This window comes from Lissotriton vulgaris, chromosome 11, assembly GCF_964263255.1.
Source record: "Lissotriton vulgaris chromosome 11, aLisVul1.2, whole genome shotgun sequence".
Lineage (NCBI taxonomy): Eukaryota > Metazoa > Chordata > Amphibia > Caudata > Salamandridae > Lissotriton > Lissotriton vulgaris.
Genome location: NC_141699.1, coordinates 145,766,426 through 145,790,972, shown reverse-complemented (window position 1 = coordinate 145,790,972; position 24,547 = coordinate 145,766,426). Strand labels below are relative to the sequence as shown.

At 45.4% G+C, this 24,547-nt stretch overlaps 1 protein-coding gene across 13 annotated transcripts in view; it reads right to left on the bottom strand.

Annotated features, from left to right (window-relative positions):
* Positions 1-24,547, bottom strand: part of CLIP1 (CAP-Gly domain containing linker protein 1) — an 804,228-nt gene that overhangs the window by 463,149 nt on the left and 316,532 nt on the right. For 5 of the 13 annotated variants that reach the window (XM_086942955.1, XM_086942961.1, XM_086942959.1 and 2 more), the window contains one exon: positions 19,287-19,313. The exons of the other annotated variants lie outside the window; for them this stretch is intronic. In XM_086942955.1, the coding sequence (XP_086799081.1) occupies positions 19,287-19,313 (27 nt within the window). The remainder of the gene's footprint in view (positions 1-19,286; positions 19,314-24,547) is intronic. 13 annotated transcript variants of the gene reach the window in all.

Genomic DNA, 24,547 nt, shown 5'->3' with positions numbered 1-24,547 from the left:
AACTATTTGGCATTTATCTCGGGCAAACACCAATGTGAATATCACAACTAACAGAAGGTGCTAGAGTTCTGACAACCAAAGGCTCTTCAAATAATTGTTTATTCACACCCATTGTTATGTTTTGACTTTTTCCAGAAGCTTTGGAAAAGTATGTGCAGGTGATAAAAATGTTTACAGTGTTAGAAATCCGATATAATAGTAGGCAGATCAGCCAAAAGCAAAGGGATTTACAAATGAAAGTCACACATCCATATTTTTATGAGCTTATTCCCTCACACATTGTTGCATCACCTGTGAGTTATGTTAAACACAAATTGAACAGCTTCCTAGTATCAGATCTCCTAGTTGCAGAGTTCCAGGTATCACACAACTCGTTTTGTGACTGATTATCCTAAGATCAATGTTCCAGTCAATGATAGATTCTTTAACACAATATGCTAATTCAATTATTAATTGTTAGAGAAATCAATACATCCTACTTAGCCAAAATCAGAGCAATGAAAAGTCCAGAGAGACTGCAATTGAATGCCCACTTTAGCTGCAACCTTAACTTACACAACCAATGCAACAAACAATCTAGTAACACAAAATGGATTGTTTCACCAAAATCAAGAAAATTATATGAAAAAAAATCAATTCAATCATTATAGAAATGTTCACCATATTGTAGAATAATCGGAAAATGCTGCCACTTCTAACAATTCCAACCATTCAAACTGTCCCACTTAACTTATCTTTTGAAGGATGAAGTGTGCATTTTTTAGTCATAAACCTTTAGAATATCTTTTACATTGGGTGCACAGTTGTACAACAATATATTCCAATCCAAAAACTATCTTAACTATCATTTCCCCAAGTCCTCAGCATACATGAAATAGAACAATTTCCAAAAGCTGTCGAGGGAACAATGCCGTCATAAAACTAGCAATTAAAATACCTAAGCAATAGTTTCCACTAAACTTGAATAAGCAAAGAGTTTAGGCAGTTATCGCTCTGAAGAAAAACATCTCCAAATTTTTTCTCAGCTAAGGCGCCTTCACAATACTTGCAATAACTATTGGCCAAAAGCAAAGTGTTCACTAAAAGAACTAAAACAAACTAACTGCTCGCCACTGGCTCCCCGTCAATAAGAGGATTACTTTCCGGCTCCTAACCCACGCACACAAAGCACTCTACGAAATCGGACCCGAATGCCTCAACACACGACTGTCCTTCTACACCCCCTCCCGCCAGCTACGATCCTCCAACCAAGCCCTTGCCACTGTACCTCGCATCAACAAAACCACCATGGGAGGTAGATCCTTCTCCTATCTGGCAGCTAAGACCTGGAACTCACTTCCCACTCACCTTCGCCTTACTCAGAACCACCTAGCATTCAGAAAGCAACTTAAAACGTGGATATTTGACAAGTAATTCCCCACCCTTCTCCAAGCGCCTTGAGACCCTTTGGGTATGTAGCGCGCTATATAAATTTATTGACTTGACTTGACTTGACTAGATAGTTTGAAAGCTTTTCCTGATTTTGATTATGGGTACGGACTAACCAGATTCAAAAGTCTAAGGAGTGAGTAAAGCGTCACCTATGTGTTCACACCAAGCTTACAAGGGTGGCACAACATTTCTGAAGTTCACAACTTTGGCATTAGGGAAAGAAATTACTCATAAATTGTCCTTTGAACACCAAAACATGATAACGTATGGCAAGACAATCCAAGGCAGATGAAAATAAACCAAATAAACTCCAACCTCAAAGCAAGGATTTAATTTCCCCAAAATGTTTTTAAAAAAATTAGATATGCCATTAACTTAAAAGGAAGAAACCTATATAAAACTAACCACGCTGTGCAATAAACAAAAAAGAATATTGGTATGGCTTCTTTCTGGAATCTCACAGAAAGTGAAAGGATTATGTTACATAACCTGTAAGCATCAGTTCCTCGCATGTAGGGCTTTAGGTTCACATGCTTTGCAGACTCCTGCCATTTAGTGTTGCGTCGGGATGCGTGCAAGTGGTTTTCTTCAAAGAAGTCTTTCTAGTCATGAGGTAGTGATTCCTCCTCTTGGGGATTATGCACATGGGCTTTGACTCCATTGTTAAAGATTGTTTTGTCGCAGGAATGTGAGAATGTAGTGTAAAGTAAGTGTAAGTAAAGAGATGTTCATTCATATGAAAAATTAAAGAAACTGCAATGGCCACAGGTATGCGGGGAGGAGGGTGAGGGGCATGTGAATCTATGGCACTACATACCAAGATGCTTACAGGGTAAGTACCACACAATCTTTTAGAGGCATCTGTGGCTGTAGATACACATGCTTTGCATAAACTATATAGCAGTACCCTCCAAAGTGGTGGCTAACCTGTAGGAGTTATAGTTGTTTGAAAGAGTGTACGTTGCACCGCCTGACCTACATTAGCTTGTTGGCGTGCTAAAACATCCACACAATAATGTTTAGTGAAAGTGTGTGGTGTAGACCATGTAGCTGCTTTGCATATATCAGCTAGTGAGTTATTGCCCAGAAAAGCCATAGAAGCCCCTATCTTGCGAGTGGAGTGTGCTCTTGGGGGTGTAAGTAAAGTCCTTTTGGCTTGAACGTAACATGTATGAATGCATTTAACACCCCATCAGGGGTAACAAGCGCTATATAAATACAAACCTTTTTTCCTCTTCTATCCTTCCGAATCCAAAACCCTGACTAACCTATCCACGACTTAAAATGTACTTGTATGTTTCACTATACTAATTCAACACTAATCCTCTCTGGGTCCAGAGTAGCGTGCTACTCGCCGAAAAAAGTGCTTTGATGCCTTGTCAGGGGTAGTATGCGTTATACAAATGCAATTAAAATAAAATACAATACAATCCACCTGGCAATGCCTGATTTGGATATGGGCTTTCCTTTATGAGGGGGCGAGAAAACAACAAAGAGCTTTGCGAAAGCATTTAGTTCTATCACTGTGCTACATAAGGGCTATCTTAACATCAAATGTATGGAGAGCCCTTACTGCAACTGAGTCTGGTTGAGGAAAGAACAATCAACTGATTGATTAAGGTGGGAATGAGAAACCACCATTGGAAGGAATTTTTAGTTGGTGCAAAGAATCAGTTTCTGTGGAACTGGAAGAAAGTTAGTGACTGGAGCTCATTAACACGCCTGAGTGGAGTGATGGGAATTAAAAAAGCGACCTTCCAAGAGAGAAACTGAGGGGAGCAGTTATTTAGTGGTTCAAATGTTGGACTCATAAGTCATGTTAGAACAATGTTTAGATTCCAGGTAGGTTCAGGTGGAATCACTCTCTTAACACCTTCCAGCCCGCTACTGCAGCCAGATGTAACCAAATGAATATGAATGCAAGGCCAGCGAGTTGTAGATGCAAAAGGTAACAATGTTGTGTTTTGTAGCTTTAAATGAAATGAAAGTAACAGACACATCTTTTTCATTTCGCTGGTTAGCATTACTCAAGTGGTAGGCCTGCGAGTTGTTGGAGAATGGTCTTACATTCAGGTGGAAGATTGAGATAACCAACTTCTATGACCTCAGGAGCCAAATCGCTAGGTTGAGTTCCTTGGAATTTGGGTGCTCTATTTCTCCATGGTTTCTGAGAGAGAAGGTCTGGGGTTGAGGGGAAGCTTCTCGTGGGGAACTATTGATAGTTCTAGTTGTGTAGTAAACCAGGGCCTTTGGGCCCATGTGGGAGCCACTAGTATGAGTGTGAGAGATGTTTGCCTGAGCTTCCGAATCAGAAACGGAAGTAGATGGAAAAGGGGGAAGGGGCATAGACAAATGTTATGTTATGTTACTATAGTTTTATATAGCGCAAATCAACACTGGTCTCTAAGCGCTTTTAAAGAAAGGAACACAACAAATAGCCACCGGTAGTCCGCCTGTGACCCAACTGGCGATTTAAATTAGAGATGGTGTCTTTTTGAACAAGTGGGTCTTTAACACCTTTCTGAAGGGCAGTAACACTGGTTCCCCTTGCAAAGTTGCAGGTAGCTCATTCCAGATCTGAGGAAGGAGGACTGACTGAGCTCTACCACCCTTCGATTTAAGGTTGAATTTCAGTGGGGTTAGCTTACAGGCTTTGGAGGAGCGCAAGGCTCTGCCTGGGATGTACTTTCTCAAACGGTCTTTAATATATTTGGGGGCCTCTCCATAGATGGCTTTATGGGCTATATAGAGACATTTAAATTGCACTCCGTGTTCGATGGGCAACCAGTGCAATTTCTGTAGAAGGGGCGTTGCTCGTGTTCTCCTCGGTAGGGAGAAAATAGGCCTGGCTGCATCATTCTGAACCACCTACAATTTCCTAAGGAGCTTCCGAGGGTGGCTCAGATAAAGAGCGTTTCCATAATCCAGCCGAGAGATGACTATGGCGGACACAATGGATTGTAATGTCTGAACAGAGAGAATAGGAACAAGTTTCCGGAGTTGCCCAAGTAGGCCCACACAGGAGCCCACTACCGCGGAGACTTGGGGGGCCATGGACAGATCTGCATCAATTTTTAGTCCTAAGCTTTTTACTACTCTTCCTGGGGTTGGTACCTCCCCAAGTTCGGGGGGCCAGAAAAGCTCACACCAGGGGCTGTATTGGTCAAATATCTCTGACCAACACATTCATGGAGAACTGCCCTAGATAGTGTGTGTGGGAACCTGGAATCGAAATTTGGGCATTTTTGCTAACAGATCAATTTGTGGAAAACCCCACTTGTGGAAGTAAAGGAGAAGAACTCTAGGATGGACTTCTCACTCATGGACTTGTTGCTGCATCCTGCAGACGTAAAAAAATAGTTGTCTGTTCCTGGGAGCTGTTCCGCTAACAGATGAATGTAGAACCCAACGCCAATTGGTCTAAGACAGGCCTGATAACTGTAAAGAATTTGTCCCCCCGTTTTTGTACATAGTACATGGTTTTCATATTGTCTGCCCAGACTAAGAACACCTTAGCGATCAGGTGAAATAGAAACACTTCACTGCTAGGTGAAAAGCTTGAAGCTCTAGACAGTTGATGTGGAAACCCTTGTGTTTGGTGTCACAGAGAACCTGGACTGTGAGATTGCATAAGCGATTACCCCAGCCTCTCAGCGATGAATCCAATGTTGGGATGATGTGGGGAACAGGGTCAAGGAAAGGCCACCCTTTTAACAGGCAGAGAACGAGGAGTGTGACTTTCTATCAACACTAGATCTTCTAACTGACCCTGTGACTGAGACCACTGTTGTGCTAGACATTCCTGCAGCGATGCATGTGTAGCTGTGCATGTGGCACTATAGGGACACATGATGCCATCATACCGAGTATGCGCATGATAGTTTTGTCAACTGTTGATTGACTTGGAAGCATGGTAGTAGGGTTTGGATATTTTTGATTCTTGCTGTATTGGAATAGGCTAATCCCACCTGTGTGTTTAGAATAGCCCCCAAATAAGGATGAACCTGTAAAGGCTGAAGATGAGATTTTTGGACATTGATGGTGAAGCCTAGTTGATTGTTACCTGCTATCACTAATCTTGGGTATTTGCGATGTGCTGGATGTATTGGAATATGAAAGTAAGAGTCCTTTAAGTCTAGGGCTGACAGAAAGTCACCTTGTGGTGAAGTGGGATCACATCTTGGAGAGTGACCATATGGAAATTTTCTGACAGGATGTAATGATTTATGGGCTGTAGATCTAAGATTGGCTGTAAAGATCAGTCATTTTTGGGGATTAGGAAGTACAAGGGGTATACTCTTGACCCATGATGTTGTAGAGGGTTGGGTTCTACAGATCCTTTAAGCAAGACAGCTTGAGCACCCGGTTTGTGTAGTGTCTTGTGTTCCAGAGAGAGCCTGTGAGTATGAGGTGGAATATTTGGAGGTGTGGTAATGAGCTCCAGACAATAGACTAGTTGGATAATATCTAATACCCACTAATCTGATGTTACTGGTTCCGGGAATCCGGGAGGGGGGGGGGGGGTGAATTGGCGATGCACCATTGGTTGGCAGACTGAGCTGCTGCCACCCTTTTACTGGAGCGAAACACACAAGATGATGGACGGAATGTTGCACATTGGCAAAACATTCACCCCCAGTCACAGATCTGGGTTTAATCCACAGTTCAGACATGGCCATATGTAAATCAGTCTTGACCCTGTGCCTCATGGGAACAGTACAGCCCGGATGTTCGAGACAGGCCAGAGGGACAGGGGCTACCGTACTTGTGGATTGTTGACCTGGCAAAATGTACTGCATCTGCATTTCGAGCTTGAGGTCAGTGTTTGAACTGCCTTCAACAAAGAACACATCTAAACGTGATGTCGCCACTTGGAAGAAACTTCCGCTCTCACTTCTGGGGAGGGAGGCATTATTTAAAATGAGGTCACTGCTGGGGGAGGAGCCAAGCTCGACAACGAGATGGCCGCACGTTAGCTCGGCTCCGCCGTCCTACCTGCCTAAATTCTAATATCCTGTCGCTCATCCTGCCCAAAACGGACAACAACTTACATGCAGAGCTTTGCAGTCACTTACCATCCATCCTGGTGGGTCCGGTGCTCGGTGGATCCACAGCGGTGTCCTCCCGGAAAGTGCGGCCTCCCCGGGGTTGAGACCGGGGCCTCGCCCTTAGCGAGTTGCCGGCGAGACGGTGTCGGAGGCGGCCTCGGGTGGAGGTTTGGGGCCGGCCAGAAGATGCCGATGTGCGAAGAGCCCGGAGGCAAATGAACGTGCCTGGGACTACCGTCCGGTGCTCCAGAGGTGGTGTGCGGCAAGTTGTGGGTTGGGGACGCCGTGTTTGATGGCTCCCCCCTTTGTTGCCGTCCGGCCGTACCGGGCTCCTTCGCTCGGTGGCGAAGAGGGATCCTGGCGGAGCGGTGTCGCCGGCGGATCCCCCTCTTTTGTGGTTCCCATTTCAGCGCTGTGGGTGCTGCTTGTGCGCTCGAGGGGGGTCCCGCCGGGGTTCTGCTGTTGAGCTCACCCCTGGAGATGATTCCGAAGAGACGGCGCAATTGTCGCAAAATGGCGGCTGTTGCCATGTCCTGTGCAGGGTCCCGGGATGCAGATTTCTTGCCCTTGTGCTCCGCTTGGGCCTGTACTGGTGAGCTCGAACCCACGATTGGCGACGTCCTGCAAGCATTGAAGACCTGGAGGTCGACCATGGTACGGGACTCCTGTGTGCAGGGGGATGTAATGGCCGCCATTGCTCCCGGGTCAGCTCTTGAGGACGCGGATGGGCCCGGTGAGGTCGTTGATTGTTCCCCGCTTTCTGGTTGGGGTAGCGACGATCCGATACGTGAGCGGGTGGAACCGCTGGTGTACATTGACACTGGTATACACGGCTGCTGTGAACAGTTTCTGCATTGCCCTCGGGAGAGGGGGTTCTATTGGCTGCTTCCGTTGATAGTCCAGCAACTTTTCCACGGCCTTTTCTCATCGCCATGTCCTATGCCCACTGGATCGGCGCACATTGCGACTTTGCCTAAGAAAGGACTAGGATGAACCCGGTTCTTACTTCGGAGGACTGTTAATCGGTGAATGGAGTTATGGACTGCCCTACATTGTGATACTTTGTTGATTCCTTCGTATTTTTAGCACCGCACCTCCGAGACGTCATCAACTGCTCCCTCAACTCTGCAACCTTCCCGGAAAGCTGGAAACATGCCGAACTCAGCGCCCTCCTGAAGAAACCCACAGCTGACCCCACCGAACTCAAAAACTACCGCCCTATCTCACTCCTTCCATTCCCGGCCAAAGTCATCGAGAAAGCGGTCAACAACCAGCTCGCCGCCTTCCTCGAAACCAACAAATCCCTCGACTCCTCACAGTCCGGCTTCCGAGCCAAGCACAGCACTGAAACCGCCCTCATCGCAGCAACAGACGACATTCGAACTCTACTGGACAATGGAGACACAGTCGCCCTCATCCTCCTCGACCTCTCCGCAGCCTTCGACACGGTCTGCCATAGCACCCTTCTACAACGCCTCAGAAATATCGGAATCCAAGGAAAAGCACTGGAATGGATCACCTCGTTCCTCACCGGAAGAACCCAGAGAGTGCGCCTCCCACCATTCAAGTCAGAGGCCACTGAAGTCATCTGCGGCGTACCACAAGGATCTTCACTCAGCCCCACCCTCTTCAACGTATACATGAGCCCCCTCGCGGCCATCGCACGCCAACATAACCTCAACATCATCTCCTACGCTGATGACACTCAACTGATCCTCTCACTCACCAAAGACCCTAACACCGCCAAAACCAACCTACATGAAGGAATGAAAGAAGTAGCCGAATGGATGAAGCATAGCCGTCTGAAACTGAACTCAGACAAAACAGAAGTCCTCATCCTAGGCACCTCCCCTTCCGCCTGGGATGACTCTTGGTGGCCAGAGGCCCTTGGAAAAGCACCCATCCCGACGGACCACGCACGGAACCTGGGCGTCATCCTGGATTCCTCACTCTCGATGAACAGACAAGTCAACGCCGTCTCTTCATCTTGCTTCAACATTCTTCGCATGCTCAAAAAAACATTTCGTTGGATCCCCACCGAAACGAGAAAAACAGTCACCCACGCTCTGATCACGAGCCGTCTGGACTACGGAAACACCCTCTACGCCGGTACCACCGCAAAACTCCAGAAAAAACTCCAACGCATCCAGAATGCTTCAGCCAGGCTTATACTAGACATCCCGCGTAAAGATCACATCTCTGCACACCTGAAAAACCTCCACTGGCTCCCCGTCAATAAAAGGATTACTTTCCGGCTCCTAACCCACGCACACAAAGCGCTCTACGAAATCGGACCCGAATGCCTCAACACAAGACTGTCCTTCTACACCCCCTCCCGCCAGCTACGATCCGCCAACCAAGCCCTTGTCACTGTACCTCGCATCAACAAAACCACCATGGGAGGTAGATCCTTCTCCTATCTGGCAGCTAAGACCTGGAACTCACTTCCCACTCACCTTCGCCTTACTCAGAACCACCTAGCATTCAGAAAGCAACTTAAAACGTGGATATTTGACAAGTAATTCCCCACCCTTCTCCAAGCGCCTTGAGACCCTTTGGGTATGTAGCGCGCTATATAAATTTATTGACTTGACTTGACTTGACTATTTACGTATTACTGAACACTTGCCAGTTTCGTTTTGGGCCACGCTCATGGTTTGTGTGGGCGGGGGGCGGGGGCCGCACCATTTGCTAAATGGTTCCTCTCCCCAGGCTTTTCTTTTTTCTCTCTTTATTTTTCCGTTTCTCTATATTATCTTTTTCTATATTTCGGGTTCATAATTAGGGCGACAGGCACGCTGCTGGGGGGGGTAGGCCATAGCCTGGTGCAGGGTGGGACGGGTGGATTAGGGTCTATTAGGTAGTTCTTTGTTTCTATGGCTCTTTTGTGTCCTTTTCTTGGATCTCCACGACTGTGCGTAACCCCGCGGGGTGCGTTACTGTGAGGGGAGGAATAGGTGTTATATGTAATATGGTACCCATGGCTCTGTTTCTCCTGAATTAATCGATCCGCCCCTAAGCACGTTCGCTATTTGTATTATTGATCGCCATTACCACTGGGGGGCGGGTACAGTAACGTGGAGTCCCCCTACTTCCTTTTCTTTTTAGTACTTTTGTTTTCTTACTTCTTGGGTTGGGATGTATAATGATTGCAACTTATCTGTTTCCCTGATGGTTTTTATTACTGGGGAAAACGCTGTTCAGTTTTTCTCTGGGTACTTGTGGTTGGGCGTGGATACTACCATTGAGGAACTATAAGCGAACCTATGTTTTGCATGCTATGGACCTTTCTGATTATTGCTTTTTGGCTGTACTTCAATGAAACAGTTGGATTGTTCCCCGCCACGTACACCAGGTTACTACCTATACAACCGATCCTTTATTCTTTAATATATAAAATTAACCTCCTTTGATCCTATGTCGAGTGGTTCCAGCTAGTTAATATCATTGACTTACAGCGTTAGGTAATATCGTCTAACCACTCCGTGCCTTTAATTGATAATGGTGCTTTCCAGTTTTGTTCCGTGGCCGGCCCCCGGGTTGTAGGCCCGTATTTGTATGCATCCATTTCTTCAAATAAAGGTTTTCAAAAATTAAAAAAAAAAAATGAGGTCACTGCTGCACTACTTATATGCCCTGCAGAATTCCCTCGACTTAGTCCCAGACAGCTACTTTGATGAGACCGAGACCCTGCAAAGAAACCTGTTGTGGGAGGGAAGGCCTTGTACTGTGCTGCAGAAGTTAGTCCTGGGTTGGTACGGCGGAGTATCGGTCTACCTGACATAAAACGATACTACGGGGCCGCACACCTGGCGGCCATAAACCACTGTGTATATAAACTTGGAGACGATCCTGCATACAGGATGGACAAATGGATACTACCGGGGGGGACGTATTACAGAGCTCTACTCCAGGCCCCAACGGTATCATCTTACGGTCCTGACTAAACATTTGGTGGTTATATGGCATGCGGCTAGCAAGAGCCTGGGGTTGGATGAGAAACTCGCGCTGGCAACTCCCTTGTGGGACTCGGAATGACTGGGCACAACAAAAGGTTTCGGCAAGTGGGATCTGATTGGAATCTCTACTGTCGGAGACCTGTGGGAAAACGGGGAGGTGATGTCGTTCACCGATTTGCAACAAAGCCGCGAACTTGCAGACTCAGAGTACTTCCGGTACCTGCAAGTTAGACACGCACTACAGTTGAATCTACCTAAAGACACCTCCCTATCGGACGCTTCGCCGCTAGAGGACAGACTTTTAGATGGTTATTTACCGGATAGGGTTATATCTTTGACATACAAAAAGCTGGTTAATAACACCCCGTATCCTCTGACACTCCAGAGACAGCGCTGGGAGGGAGACGGGTTGGAGATGGACGTGGAGGAGTGGCAGGAGGCTCTGGCCTCCCTAAAGGAGGTTGCCATCTATTCTAGACTACGTTTGGTCCAATTAAAGATCCTCCACAGGATATATGTTTCCAGACCAACACTGGCCAAAATGGGAAAGATGGATTAGGGTGACTGTAGGCGTGGATGTGGGCTGATTTGTTTATTTATGCATATGGTCACAAGTTCACGAATGTATGAGTCCGGTGTCGGGAGAAGTCATACAGCCGAAGGCTAAAAGATGTCTCTCGAATATTTGGGAGCCCACCGACCTCAACAGTAGAGATAAGAAAACAAGTTACTTACCTGTAACTACAGTTATCCAGTATTGGTATCTTTCATAGATTCACATGCCTGAATCATTCCCCGTCGCTGAGGCTTGAGTCCCACGGTAAAAAAATATATATTTATATATAAAAGCAGTGCCTTAGTAAGAAAATTAGTAGGCTGAAAGAAAATAGGCCCAGAAGGACCAACACTTAGCCTATCTACCTCATTATATGAAAAGACCTACAAAATAGCTCCAACCAATCAGCTGCCAGCACCCTCTAGAACCTTCCCAGCAGAGGCAGTTCTCCTCAGATTTTTTTAGCACAAATGAGAAGTAGGTATCCCACATAGAGAACTGTCTCGCCGGGGAGGAGGGCGGGTGTATATGAATCTATGGAAGATACCAATACTGGATAACTGTAGTTACAGGTAAGTAACTTGTTTTCTTATCCAGTATTGGGGTATCTTTCATAGATTCACATGCCTGAATCAGAATAGCAAGCAGTAAGCCAAATAGTGTTGTTTGCGGACAGTGGGAGACAGAGTGTATATACTCCCATACACATCCGGGAAGGTATTAATAAGGTATACAAAACCCTTTAAAATGAAATACTGATTGTACATAAACATATTTTGCAATAATAGCCATTAATTAACATCTGTTAACATAATAGCCATATATCTACATCTATACATAAATAAATGCAACATCAGAGGCATTATAATTCTAACCTTAATGAGGAAGATGTTGACGAACAGCTTGTACCACCGCTGCATCGTCCTGCAACGCAGACTGTAGGCAGTAGTGTTTCATGAACGTGTGGACATTCTTCCATGTAGCAGCACGACAGATGTTTTCTAATGTAACACCAGCAAATAGTGCCGTAGAAGCCGCCATAGTCCTGATGGAATGCGCTTTGACCTGTCTTTGTAAAGGTTTGTTGGCTTTAACATGGCAAAAATGAATAACAGAAGCAATCCATCTGGCTATAGTTGCCTTCGTTACAGCCTTTCCCAGTGTGGCTTGACCATAGGCAACAAATAATTGATTGGATCGACGGATTTCCTTAGTCTTCTGTAAAAAAAATTTAAGGCAACGCTTGACGTCGAGAGAGTGTAAAGCTCTTTCCGCCGGCGTAACTGGGTCCGGAAAGAAGGTTTTAAGCTTTAAGGGCTGATTCAGATGAAATTGAGACGGTACTGTAGGGATGAATTTGGGATTTGTCTGCAAAATCACATAATCACTAGTGAATTGTAAAAAAGGTTCTGAAATGGTGAAGGCTTGAATTTCACTAACCGTTCGGGTTGAAGTCGGAGCTAATAAAATTGCCACTTTCCAGTTTAAAAATTTGAGCTCAGCCTTGTGAATTGTCTCAAATGGTCATTAACTGAGATAAAACTGTGTTTAATTCCCACTCCGGAAGTGGTGGCCGAATCGGAGGCAAGACTTGAAAAAGTCCTTTAAAATTTTTTTGATAAGTGATGAAGAGCATAGCAAAGGTTTGTTAGAGCTCTTTCGGAATTTGGAAATTGCAGCGAGGTGAACCTTGATAGAGGAGAACACAAGCCCCGCTTTGACCAGAGATAGCAAATAAGGAAGGATATCCTCCGCTGGAGCTTGGATTCATTTGCCTCACACCAATGAGAAATCGTTTCCGCTTAAAGCGATACGTCCTGACTGTACTGTGGGCACGAGATTTAGACAATCCTGAGATATTTTCAGATCTTTAAAATCGAACAAATCTGGAGCCATGCATGCAAGTGCAGCGACTGTGGATCTGGGTGTAGTATTTGACCCTTTTCAACATCGTGAGTGTTGGAAGTAGACGAACAGGGTGTTCCTGTGATAATAGGAGTAGTTCCTGAAACCAATATTGTCTCCGCCAGCGAGGTGCGATCAGGATGAGACTGCAACATTCCCTCTTCATCTTTTGAAGCACTTTCGGTATCAATGGTATTGGGGTAAAAGCGTACGCATAAGTCACTGACCATCGCATGGACAGGGCATTCCCTCTTGATCCCCGTTGAGGGAATCTGCAGGCATAGTAATGGCATTTGCTGTTCTCTCTCGTTGCAAACAGATCTAATGTTGGCTTGCCCCAAACGTGAAAGATCTTCTCCACCTGCTCCAGCTCCCATTCGTGACATCCTGAGAGAGATCTGCTGATAGTGTCGGCCAAAGTGTTCTGAAGCCCCTTGACATGGTCTGCTCTTAGGGTTATACTATGTGCTGTAAACGACTCCCACAGCTCCTGAGCCTCCTGCGATAGGGACAGTGACCTCGTTCCCTCCTGTTTGTTGATGTAATACATGCTGGTCGTATTCTCCGGTCGGACCAGCACTGAGGAGCCCGCAATCCTCGGAAGGAATGCTTGCAGAGAGAGGAAAATGGCCCACAGCTCCAAACTGTTGATGTGTTTTTGTTGGTACTGTTGGGACCATCCTCCATGAATCTGTAAGTCTTGGAGATGACCTTCCCAGCCCTCCATGGATGCGCCCGTAGTTAGAACAAATTCTGGGGGGGGGGGGGTTGCCAAGAATGTGAGGCCCGGAGACAAGTTTGCTTTTTGAGACCACCAATGGAGAGCGTGAATCATGCGCGATGTCACCTTGATGGAGTCGTCAAATGACCCTACGGCTTGATGCCATTGTAGGTGCAATTCTTCTTGCAGAGGTCTCATTCTGATTTGTGCCAAAGAAACCAGGTTTATTGCAGACGAGCACATCCCCAGAAGAGAAGCGAATGTCCGGACAGAAACTGACCTTTTTGAGATTGACTTAGCTAGTTTTTGCTGTCATAGCTGGCGATCTTCTGATAAGAATGCTTCGCACTGTACGGTGTCTAGCATTGCTCCCAGAAAGGGTATCACTTGGATAGGATTTAACTGTCATTTGCTTTCATTGAGATTGAGACCTAAACTTGAAAAGAGATGTAGGCATGTTGCAATAGCCTTTTTCGTAACCTGTACCAAAGGTCCATTAAGCAACCAGTCGTCGAGGTAGGGAAACACATGTATTCCCTGAGACCTCAGAGTTGCAGAAACTGGTGCCAGGCATTTTGTGAAAATCCTTGGTGCTGATTTCAGTCCGAACGGAAGCACCTTGAACTGAAAGTGGACGACAGCCACTGTGAATCGTAGGTATTTGCGATGTTTGGGATGTATAGGGATATGGAAGTATGCGTCTTCCAAGTCCAGAGAAGCCATAAAGTCTCCTTCGTTGAGACAGCTTAACACGTCGGCAAGCGTCACCATTCGAAAACTCTGTTTTTTCAGAAACTTGTTGAGCTTGCGAAGATCGAGAATCGGGCGCCACTCCCCAGATTTTTTCTTTATAAGGAAGAAGCGAGAGTAGAACCCTTATCCTTTCTGCGGCACTGGAACTTTTTTTATCGCATTCTTGCGGAGTATGTTTAAGGCTTCTTTGTAAAGTAAGTGAAGACAAGGGGGAGGGGGAGGGGGAGCCTTGGGCGGGATCGTAGGTGGTTTCTTTGTGAATTCCAAAATGGGACCCTTGTGTACTAGGTCGAGGACCAACTGATCTGACGTGAACTGTTGCTATTGATGAAAGAAGGCTAAGATCTTTGCGCCCACAGGGAGGGAGGGAGGGATGACTGGCGTCCTGCTGGACTCATTGTTTTCTGTTGACGAGAGAAACTACCAGATGAAGCTTGCCTGTATGGTCATTGGTAGTAAGGCTGTTTGTATTGCGACTGGTACTGCCTGTTCTGCTGATTGTGACAACCTCCCCTGGATGAAAAGCCACGACCTCTGGCTCCTCGGAAAGATCCACGTTTGTACTGGAGAGCAGCCAATGATTTGGCAGTATCTATTTCAGTCTTGATAGCCAACAATGCTTCATCTATATGCTTCCCAAATAATGAATCGCCGTCATAGGCCATATCTAGGATTTTGGTTTTCACCTCTGGCCTAAAAGATGTTGCCTTCAGCCATCCCTGGCGTCTAATTACCGCAGCACCTGCAAGCTGCCTGAAGTTTATATTAGCGATGTCTAGAGCGCAGTCAATTTCGGATGCGGCACGTTAACTTTCCAACGCAATTTTTCTTGACTCTTGCCGACGATCTTCCGGGATGAGGTCTATGAACTCTGTCAAATCCGACCACATGTGGCGGTCGTACTGTGCTAAAATTACCAGGGAATATGCTGCTTTAATGGAGGATGCCTTAGTTAGTTAGTGGAAAATGTCTTTCATATCAGATCCAATCGTCTACCATCTTTATCAGGCGGAGTTGAAATTGGTGTGGCCGGATTCTTTGATCTCTTCTGAGCAGCTTGTGATATGATTGAATCCAGGCGTGGATGACCTATAAGTCAAGATGGAGTAGCCGGAGGTCCTCGGTATTTCTTCTAAATCTGCGGAAGAACCGCAAGTATAGTGGCAGGCGTCTTCATGATTTTAAGACCTTCATTCCAGATGTAGTCTATAATTGAAATTGCTCTTGTTATTTTTCTATAATCCTCTTTAAAATCATGCAAGAAACAGTCAGATTGTTCAATAGTGACTGGCAATTGGAATCTTGTTGCAGTCCGTTGCATGATGTTGTGGAAGCCGCCGATAACCTCAGGAAGAGAATCTGATGGCTGAGGAATAGGAGGCGAGGGCATTTGAATGATGTATTCATCCCAGGGATCCCCATCACCAGTGTGTCGGTTAATTCACCCTCTTCAATACCTTCCTCGTCCAAGAATGAAGTATCCTGGTGCCCCTCTGGTGCTGTCCCAGATGGCTGCCTTGGAGAAGTAGGAACCTCCACCGGCGGGAGTGATGCTTGTAGGACGGCCGGTGCGGGAGGCAAAACAGAAATAGTGGTTTCTGAAGGAACCTTTTGCCGATAATCAGCCAACATGGCCTGTAGGTCTTGTATCAAAGAAGGAGGAAGATGACTTGTCTCTCCTTGATGTGAAGCCCTTTTAGGATGCCTTTGATAAGGGATAGAAACATCTTCCTGATAAAAATGCTCTTGGAAATCTTGTTTATCGTCATCATCTTGGCATTTTATTTGTAGTTCTAATTGTCTAGTTGTAGTCTATGCCGAAAGGACCCTCCTCATCTTCCTCATCAGACTCATCATCTTGCACATACGTCTCCAAAATATGTGATGGTAGTAATGGAGAGATATTGCTGTAGTCTTGCCTGTGGTAGGTTTTTAACTGGAAGTGAGTATAGGAAATAGGTGTCGCCTGTGACACTGGAGGAATCGCTGATGACCAACCCTTCGTCAACGGACTTTTTGTCGTCGACGGGGCCGTCTTAGTCGACGGTGTCATAGTCGACGGAATCGTCCACGGCGTCGTCATCGACCGGGTCTTCATCGATGGGGTCGTCGTCGACGGGCTCTTCGCGGACGGTGATGTCGCCGTCGACTGGGTCTTCATCGAAGATGTCTTCGACTGGCTCTTCGTCTGATAGACGATTCCTTCGCCACACTAGATCTCTTTGACGTAGATATTTTAGAAGACACAATAGGTGAGGTAATAGCCATGGTAGACCCCGTAGTTGAAGAAAGAGGAGCAGCAGTGGTCACAGATACCGTATGAGAAAACACCAGAGAAAGGGTCTTGATCTGGGCTTTACTCACAGTTCTGGAGGTAGAAGGCCTTTTGGAAATCTCAGGCCTTGACTGGTCAGAAGTTTCATGAGAGGCTTTGTGGTGCTTCCTCCTTCTGAAGAGGAGCTGTCGTGGGATCTAGCCCTCTTGCTAGATGTTGAAGCCATGTCATCCTCCTCAGCTGACGAGGATTTCAGCCAATCTTCCCTGTCTCTGATGGTTTTAGCAGGAAAGGTACGACATATTCTATAATCCTTAACTACATGGTTAGGATGTAAACAGTAGATGCAGTCCTTGTGCTGATCATCAACATGGACCCTCTTCTTATCACAGGTCCTGCAGCCTCTAAAGAGAGCTTTCTTGTCAGACATCTTGAAGTAAAAAGGATGAAGAAACTGAGTAGGCACTCGGGGAGACTCCCTTCCACAAGACGCGCGGTAAAAATCTGAGGAGAACTGACTCTGCTGGGAAGGTTCTAGAGGATGCTGGCAGCTGATTGGTTGGAGCTATTTTTAAGGTCTTTTCATATAATGAGGTACATAGGCTGCTAAGTGTTGGGCCTTCTGGGCCTATTTTCTTTCAGCCTACTACTTTTCTTACTAAGGCACTGCTTTTGTATATATATTTTTTTACTGTGGGAATCCCGCCCTGGCGACTGGGAACGATTCAGGCATGTGAATCTATGAAAGATACCCCAATAGTGGATAAGATATAGGCTAGGCTGGGCCAAATGATAGCTAAACGGAACATAGCGCAGCTATAGGGAGCAAAAGAGCCACCTAGGGTGGACTCCTGGAAAAACAACATGGACTGGTGCATGTTCAGAGAAAAAACTGTATATGTCTCCCGTGGATGTCCCAGAAAATGGTCCTCCATATGGAACAAATGGAATAACTATCTTGGATGTATCTGTGCTCCCCCCCTTCTGGATCCTGATTCAGACGACCAACTTACGCCTAAGTCTTTGCTGTTACCCGGTGAAATTGTATGCTTGTACCTATGTATGCTCCAGACTCAAGCATGTATGCATTTTCAGTGCCCTGTAATGTCGACATTTTGATGGTAAATAAACAGAAAAAAAACAAAGAACGCATCTTTTTCTGCCACAGATGGTCTGAAGAGTTCTTCCTACTCTTCCTCGACATCTTGTAAATTGTAAATAGATACTTGTATAGCGCACTACTCACCGCAAGGGTCTCAAGGCGCTTGTACGAATACCGCTGTGGAACTCATCCTGGCTTTCCCTGTGAGGCGTCCACTCCTGGGAACCCCCAAGGTGGAGGCCAGGCATCTTTAGCTTTGTGGGGGCCGTTGTGGAGATTAAGCAAGCTATTGCCCAGAGTTGCAGAGTAGGACTCCATGATTGGAATAGGCACAGAGGCGAGAATTATCAGGTCAGTGGAATTTTGAGCCCAAGAACCGCTGAGGCGGGGAATTGAACCCTGGTCCCGGGCTAGACCTCTGCATCAGGGTCTGCTGCTCTAATCATTGAGCCATACTTCTCCACACTTTTTGATGTCCAAAGATGTCAGGAGTGTCTTCAATACTGCTCCGCTGCATTTCACATCAATGTTCCAGAAAGTCCCTAAGAGTCTTTTTCAAGCAGAAAGTTAAGACAGGTTTGCAACCCTCCTCCCTGTGTTCCTGTGACAAACACAGGTTACAGACCTAATGGAGATCGGTCTGGTGGTATTTTGTGTGGCAGTTCAAGCAGAAACAGAAAGGCATCCGTTACATCACCAGCAGGGCATCCTCTAGTGAAACTGGTGTAGACTGTAATGGAAGCCCCTAAGGGCGAAACCCTTGAGGGCCGAGGTTGAAGCGTGCAGATTCAAAGAGTGATAAAGTTTTCTGTATTTCGATACGCAAGATGGAATACTCGAGCGAAAACAATACCAACGAGGGTGAGGATGCGCACAAACTGAACAGAGCACCGTACTGCTCTCGACACAGAGCGCAGGCACACAAGTCCGAACCAGGCAGCAGAAAGAAAACAATGTAACAATTGAGTCGATGGCCACATGCATTAACACCAAGAGGAGGAGTCACTCTACCTCATGACTCGAAAGACTTCTTTGAAGAAAAACAACTTGCAAGTATCCGGACCCAACGCTAGAAGGCAGGAGAATGCAAACCATGTGAAACTACAGCCACACACGCCTAGAACACTTGGTTTACACTGGAAGAGCAACTAAAGTGTGTTAATATTACAAACTTTTTCATTGAATGTTAACTAGAAGAGGGATGCACTAAGTAAAAAGAGTGGTCTCCATCAACTGGGGTCCACAACACAAAAGCGCACATGCAACACAGAGTGTTAGCAGTAATAGATCAAACCTGATGAAACAATAGCTTAGTAGGTATGGCAAAGTATCAATGTATGCCTCTTCTGTTAAACAAGCCAAAAATACAACTTCCACCTTCACCCAACTCAAAACGCCATGCTTGTGAGAACAGATTTTCCATCTTAAATAAAGCAAAGCAACATAAATGTAAACAATTATCTTACCACAGAAATCCGTTCTCAACCAATCCCTCAACTCATCAACCAAGAGTAGGGATCTATAGAGGATACTTACTTTTAAAGTAACAGGTTTTGATTTGGCCTGAAATCAAAAAGAATATTAACAGCAACTAATTTCAAATTCCAAGAGTTCAGAAACTGTGATGCTGTCCTGATGCGGACAAGTGCAACATATTTTAAGTTGCTTTTGTAATTTTTAAATAACCATTTTTTAATAAACCATGTTTACAATTAATAAAACATGTGTTGTAAATAGAAAGGCATTTATATAGACCAATATGTTAAAATGACCGAGAGCACAGCATACTGGCAAAATCTAATTTGAGGCGGAAATCATTGAAGGATATAAATTGGTAAAGTAAAGGAGTCTTCTGGCTAGTAGACACACTGGGTGAACAGTCCATTTGTGTATGTTCATAAGAAGCCTAAAGGTTCATTTGACAGAACAAATGATGGAACCTTCAAGTAGATAGTTCTTTGAATGGTGCTTATATAAAAAGCAAATTTATTGTCAATTGATTTTAGAGAACATGGGGAACAGGCATAAGAAAGTCGCAGGCTTTGAGAAGGGAGAGGGTCACCTTGGCTGGGGGTGGTTATCTACTAAACATGTGGGTGACAAGGCCAATTATATTTATATGCTGGTGGGAGACTTCAATTATGTAGTGTACGGTATATGAGAGTAAGCTTAAGGAGAGGCCACAGCAATACCTGTGCACAGAGAGCGAACCGTCTTGTTTAGTGAGCAGCCAAAAACACAGACATTATGGGCTAAAATTGGACTCTGCCTGTGAGGTAACTTTTGAAGAGGATAGTCTTTAGTTACTTTTGGAGTACATTATGAAGAACAACTCTTTTGAACGATCTAGCTAGCAACAGATCTCAATTCTCAGGTTGCAGCCTAATAACAGTTTTCTTGAGACTGTTCTTTTTGGGGAATTTTTAGATTTCCAAAAATAGTCCTTCTTTGGTGCAGAGTTGACTTGTGGCTTACCTCTGGAGTTTTAGGATTATCTGCAAGGCTTCTTGGGGGTGTAGACTAGAGAGTTTTCACCGATGGGAAAACAATTTGGAAATGCACCATACTTAAATTTGAAGCCAAATTAAGACTAGAGTAATGAGATCATGTATCCCTGCTAAAAATAGAATTGCTTTCAATAGTTAAGTCCATCATGAGAGTATTTCCATCATCTATTCAACAAGAGAATGACTGCTGCTATAAATTATTTTGGGGATTCTTGGCGGATGCTTGTTACCCGATAAAATGTGGCTGAAGCATCTTACGCCTTAAACTTGCTCCTTCATGTAGAATTATTTTGAATGGAGAAATACATATTTTAGGGAGACCAGTTATGAGTGTGTTTCTTTAATACAGCCTAGAAGGGCATAGAGTGTGAACAGGAAGTCATACATCAACCTTCATAATTATATCCTAAATGTAGTGCAGAAGCAAGGGTTTGGATTTCTGCACTTTTTTAAAGGAGGAATGCTAATCTTAATTGAAAGTCTCTTGTGACAGAATATAAATAGCATGGGAAAAAGACCTACATACTTCTATGATTTAGCCTGGATGGAGTAGCTATGGCGCAACTTACAATATAGCCATCAGATCTGCTATTTAGGAGGAGTGTTTTTTTCTATAGTGTGAACTTTACTTAGCAATTGCAGTTGATCCAAGTTCATATACATGGTTTTCCATACCCTCAGACTACAACTTACATTTTAACGTAATTAATTCACCTTCTCAGCATCATCATCAAGTCTATACGATAGGAGGGGGAACTCAAATTGCGATTTAGGCGACCCGGCTTGATCCTTGACCTTAATATATTATATTCCCTCACCAGAAACTTCCTGTTTTACAAATCCCCTGGGATAGGCACTTCATAAAGGCTACATGTGCTGCCTTAAGTCTGATCTAGCTATGTACACTTCAGTTTTTCACTGAAAAATAAGGGGTAAAGCTGTTAAAATCTGGCACTTACATAGCTGGTGTTATTTTAGACAATGTCCAACATTTTTCTATTCTAGACAAGGAGCAACAGAGAGAATGAATATGTTTCCTCATGAGAAGATAAATTCTGAGAAAATCTGGCAGATGACGTCTTCTCATTTGTCCGATATGGCATTCAGGGACCGTGCCAGGGGGATGGCAATCAGGAGGATGTTCTGGTGCTTCAGCAGCCTCCAGTGCCCAGGACTTAATCGCCTCCTGCAACCCCTACACAACCTGCTTGCTTCAGTACCACATGGCAGTAGTGTTGTCCGTGAGAACCTGCACCAGACTCACCTTGATAAATGGCAGGAAAGCCATCCGGTCCAAAAGGATGGCCTTGACCTCCAGTGGGTCGATGTGGAACTGGCCCTCTATTAAAGACCAGATGCCTCTGATCTCCACTGCTCCCAGATAACACCTGCCCCCCAAATCGAGTTGAAATGCACCAGTCACCGCTCTGAGAGGAATGGGAGAGAGGCCTGCTACAGGTCAGCCACCAGTGTAGATATTGGGCAGTATCCTCTGGGATATGGATGGTGCTCGAAAGACCGCCTACATGCTGCTCCAACTGGAATTTTAGGCTCCACTGCAGGGATCACATGTGCCACCTGGTGTAATGGACAAGGAGAAAGCATAAGGCTAAAATACCAAGTAGCTTTCGAATTCCCTTCACAGGGATATGGGCTCAAGCCTGCAGTATCGGGATCACAGCCCAAATGTCTCAGACTTTTTAAAGCAGAGGCAACGCCTTTGGACTTTGGTTTGGTATGGTAAACACCCACGATGTCAGGAGTTCTGCGTTGTCCGGAGGTAGCCCATGAAAGACTACAGCAAGCATACTCTCGGCAACCAGTCACTGAGATACGAGAACATGTGATCTTTGAAGACCACGCTATCACTTTCAGGAAAATTCAAGGAGCACTATGAGGCCAAAGGTGAGCATGGCAAACTAAAAGTGCTCTTGGCCCACTTTGAATCCCAGGCAACGCCTGTGGGAGTGCAGGACATGAACTTGAAAATATGTGTCATGCAAGTCCAAGGTCATCATCTTATCACCTGGGAACAGGGCAGAACTAAACTAAGATCGTGTATTTTGAATTTGACCTTCTTCAAGAAGGCGTTCAGGGATCAAAGGTCCAAAATAGGTCTGATTCAGAAAAGGGGGTGGTGATGAACAGAGTGTCTGAATTAAGCAGACCACTCTTACCCAGTCCAAAGATCAGGGCTTGATCCATCACCGTTATTTAGCTCACTGCACCATCCCAGCTCAGAACCTGGCTATATGCAAATCAGTCTGTCCCTGGCCCAGTGCATCATGGGAACAGGGCTAACTAAACTACCAAGCCAATTCTTCACCAGAAAGGAGACAAGGTTCCGGGGACCGGTTTCTGGCATTTCAGCTGTCGTCGGCCCGGCTTGCTTGAATCCTGATGGTACAGTGAGCAAGGGACTCATGTCTGAGTATACCCTGCCACACCTATAGTGGCCAAAAACGATTCAGAAAAGGGGGTGGTGATGAACAGAGTGTCTGAATTAAGCAGACCACTCTTACCCAGTCCAAAGATCAGGGCTTGATCCATCACCGTTATTTAGCTCACTGTACCATCCCAGCTCAGAACCTGGCTATATGCAAATCAGTCTGTCCCTGGCCCAGTGCATCTTGGGAACAGGGCAGACTAAACTACCAAGCCAATTCTTCACCAGAAAGGAGACAAGCTTCCGGGGACGGATCAAGCCCTGATCTTTGGACTGGGTAAGAGTGGTCTGCTTAATTCAGACACTCTGTTCATCACCACCCCCTTTTCTGAATCATTTTGTCCACCATAAGCGTGGAAGGGTATACTCAGATGTGAGTTCCTTTGCTCATTGCACCATCAGGATTCAAGCAAGCCAGGCCGACGACGGCTGAAATGCCAGAAACCGGTCCCCGGAAGCTTGTTTCCTTCCCAGTATAAGAATTGGCTTGGTAATTTTACAAAAAAAAGAATTGGCTTGGTAGTTTGGTCTGCCCTGTTCCCATGACGCACTGGGCCAGGGACAGACTGATTTGCATGTAGCCAGGTTCTGAGCTGGGATGGTGCAGTGAGCTAAAAAACGGTGATGGATCAAGCCCTGATCTTTGGACTGGGTAAGAGTGGTCTGCTTAATTCAGACACTCTGTTCATTACCACCCCCTTTTCTGAATCAAAATAGGTCTGAGGTCTTAATCCATTTTTTGGGACAAGAAATAGCCTCCACCTTTCTCCAAACCTAGTACTGGGCTACACAGCATACTTGTACAGCAACAAGCATACCTCCTTTGGCAGAAGGTACAGATGTTCCTCAGAAATTCATTCTGGTGCAGGAGGAATATTGGGTTGAGAGGAGAGAAAAGATAGGGCGTAGAACCTTGCAGAATCTGCAAGACCCATCTGTCGGACCTGATGGATCGCTAAGCTGGGAGGAATTGTTGAATCCTGGCCCTCACATGCCTGCCATTGAACATCCGATCTAAGGTCCTCAGTAACTGCCGGAAAGATCTCACTAGCCATATACCAAGGAGCATGTGTATGTTGCTAATAATAAAAAACAGACTATGCTTATGGATCCCAGTGGAAGGCTGGCAGAAGGAAACATTTTCTTGCTCAAAGGCATAAATCCTTTTAGATTCTCTATCCGGAGGATTGCGCAGAAATTATTTAGGACTCCCCTTATTGGAGTAGGGTGCTTGTTAAAAAAATCTGTGCCGCCGGACGCTGGCCTATGTCACCTAACAGGCAGTTAATACAATGATTTCCATTGGGTACTCATCAAAATACCCATAGGGCATCATTAAATGGAAGCACAAGTTCTTATGTGTCTGGTACAGTCTGAACATTTCTTGTAACAACATTTTAATTAGTCTCAATGGAAGGCAGCTGTAATTCTTGTACCTTTACCACCCTCCAAACTACCACTGTCAATAAGGCATTTTCTTCCGTAGGCAGCCTTTGTGACGACTCAAGCTCCATTTAAGGAGAGGTACCAAGCCCACTGGGGGTTTGGAAATTAAGATAAAAGGCATCATCAGTACAATGAGGGGGAATCAAGCTATCTCTTCTCCATCATCCTCATCATCCTCATCATCATCATCTTGGCACAAGATCAGAGTCATAACCAAAAAAGAAACGATCTGCTGATAGATGTGTTGCGGTAGAGGTTTCGGATTTGAGCATGGCTGCATAGTTGGCTGCAAGACTTTAATTTCATACCGCGTGCTCAGGTGTAAATCGGTTTAGGGTCCAACGATCGGTTGCCATCAGTTCATCAACCGGTGCTAGTGCAGTCCGCATCAGTGTTGT